General features: G+C 36.5%; 1 protein-coding gene across 1 annotated transcript; it reads right to left on the reverse strand.

Annotated features, from left to right (window-relative positions):
• Positions 1–1,622: 1,622 nt before the first annotated feature.
• Positions 1,623–2,641, reverse strand: LOC124893445 (protein BREAST CANCER SUSCEPTIBILITY 2 homolog B-like; the record flags this gene model as incomplete). The annotated part of the gene is given in 6 exon segments (XM_047404444.1): positions 1,623–1,694; positions 1,759–1,870; positions 1,981–2,056; positions 2,155–2,205; positions 2,296–2,377; positions 2,451–2,641. Coding segments are annotated over 6 exon segments (515 nt in total), but the record flags the coding sequence as incomplete, so codon positions are not given.
• Positions 2,642–2,647: the final 6 nt, after the last annotated feature.

Consider the following 2,647-nt stretch of genomic DNA (forward strand, 5'->3'; position numbering starts at 1 on the left):
ACCATTAACAACCACCACTCATTACCACCTAGCCATATTCATACATACAAACATATTTACGTGTTATACATAATTCATTAAAAGAAACATCATCATTCCCAATAGATTGAATTAAGCAGACATTGGAGATTTGACTGCATTTTAACAGAGTTATACTGGTAGACAGGAGGATGCCAGATAATTCGATTAATCCAGACAATTTACAGTGTTAAAATTGAAGGCTTACTACGGAAACTTCAGTTGGAGAGTTGTATAATAGGATTCATTCAAGAATTATCTAAGCTTAACACCAGTGCGCGCGTGGGGTTGGGGGGTGGGGTGGGAAGGGGGGATTTAGACGCATCGAGTTATGGGAATATGTTTACCACTCTCTATCTTGATCCTCTCAAATTTTCCCTCTTCCTTGAATTTATTGAACAACTATTTCCCTCCACCTGTGCTATTTTTGTCCTAATAACATGAAAAAATCTGTGACTTATTTGATGTTATTCTTTTAGCTCAGTGCAAGGTATTTTCTTTTGGTCCTTTGCCTGATGAAAAAGAGATACTATCCCCATTATCCAAACATCATTTCATGCCTCATAACAGTTCAAGTATTCAACATGATAGAATGATTCAACCACTCAAATCTTTAAGCAAAGATCAAATATGCTGATTAGTAAAATATATTCAAGTGAAGGTTTTTAGGCTTTCTCATGCAATTTCTGACTGTTATAATTACCAAAATAATGGTCAAATTAGTAGATGTAGAGGATTGCTCAACCCCATTTATGTTTTTCATTTAAAAAACTAATCCGCTATCCTGTTAGATAGCTAAGCTAATATAATAGATCGATACACATGTCTGACCCATTGCAAATTTGATGAAAAAATCGCACGTAATAGCAGGAAGCAAGGATCACTTTACGGATAAAAGAAGTGTGCCACTTTTACATATGTTGCAGCAAAGAAATGATATTTATTGAATGAATCAAACGTGGACTTAAAGAGCGATCCAAATGATTATTTCCATAGATGTAATAAACTAGGATCAGATGCACAGTGGTCTAAGATGGAGTTGGGCACATGTCTTGATGTATCACAGAATTCAAATGAGAAAAAGGCAAGAAGCTGGCAGGAGGACTCCAGGGTGAAACTGCAAGTTTATTACCAGAAGATACTCAAGGAAGCATGTGATTGAATCAAACAATGACAGAGGACAAACACAAATTTGGGTGGACATACGGGATGTATATAAATAACTGATACAACTCAAATGGGCCGCCTGAAGTAAGGGATACGAGGAATAAACATAAAAGTGGATAGCGCAGAGCTATTAAATTGTTCAAAAGCTAACTAGCAATTGCTTGATGCAAGGAGGCTCAACGAGCCAAACTCATGATAGCTTTTCTCATCCAAAAGTAAAGCAAGGATTAGCTACATCTCTTAAGTTATTTCTTTTTGCCTCTAACTGATGGTTTCTATCTGTTGAAGAAAAAGTGATGGATTTCTTCAAATTTAAAAAAAGAAAAAAAAATTAAGCAGAATATGAACCTATAATGGAGATATCAAGAGAAGGATGGAGAGAAATCTTTTAGGAAGCCAGCAGTCAAAAAAGCAAATAGTGGTGTATTTAGTATCACCTTTCATCAAAAGACTGCATCTCTTTAGCTTCCATCCGTTCAGATCGTACAACAAACCCCCCATTACTTACCCTGGATGTAATGGATTGCCATCAGAATCGAAACTAATTTTACTTCCCTATCAATTTTCAATTACCTTTCCCTGAAGAGAACAGGATATATCCTTGAAATTCCAACCAATGTTATTGGAACAGCACCTCCGCTATCCTTGATTGACATAAATGATAATGGAATACCACCGCCTTTACCTAAGAATGTTTACATAAACCAAGACAGGACAAAGCGAGAGAGAAAATTATAGTTGCATGGTCAGGATATAACTGCAAGTAATGAGTTTTTGGCTTTTAATAATACTTACATAAGCCCAAACGAGATGCCCAATGAGCTCTATATGTCCCATTTATATGCAGCAGCAAACTAGTCATCCCTGATGCCTGGAATTAATGCAGACCCTTTAAAAATGCCAATAGGAATTGGAAAAGCCCTTGAAAACAACAATATTTATTTTTCACAAATTGCTAAAGGCAACAACCTCAAGAGGTGAAACAGGATCTGTCCAGCCACACAGTCCAGCTCCCCAAATCTTTAAATGACAAGATAAGCTGTGAGCAATATGAAATTCTGACAATCTCTTAACAAAGGATAGACTATAACCATTAATTTAATGTAGTACCCTAAGCTTTTGGCCAACAAACAGCTTTCCAGCAGCCAACTTCTTGGATAGTGGTATATCTAAGACAGCAATTATTGAATACCTATAAAACAAACAAATTCTGCATGATCATGAAATCCAATTTATAACAGTGATAGCCATTAATATTTTCTTACCAACCATCCGTCAGTTCAACTTTTGCACAAGTTCCACTTTGGGTCGTGCTAGATGATGAAGATTGACGTCCGACTGGGGAGTCGCAAATTGAATCGATATTGGAAACACAGAGTACCATCATAGAAGAAGGTGGGACATCTCCTTCTAGAATTCTCTTAACTGCAGATCGATGACCATAATTTACTTCTCTTTCATA

Source organism: Capsicum annuum, unplaced genomic scaffold, assembly GCF_002878395.1.
Source record: "Capsicum annuum cultivar UCD-10X-F1 unplaced genomic scaffold, UCD10Xv1.1 ctg59741, whole genome shotgun sequence".
In the NCBI taxonomy this organism is placed as follows: Eukaryota; Viridiplantae; Streptophyta; class Magnoliopsida; order Solanales; family Solanaceae; genus Capsicum; species Capsicum annuum.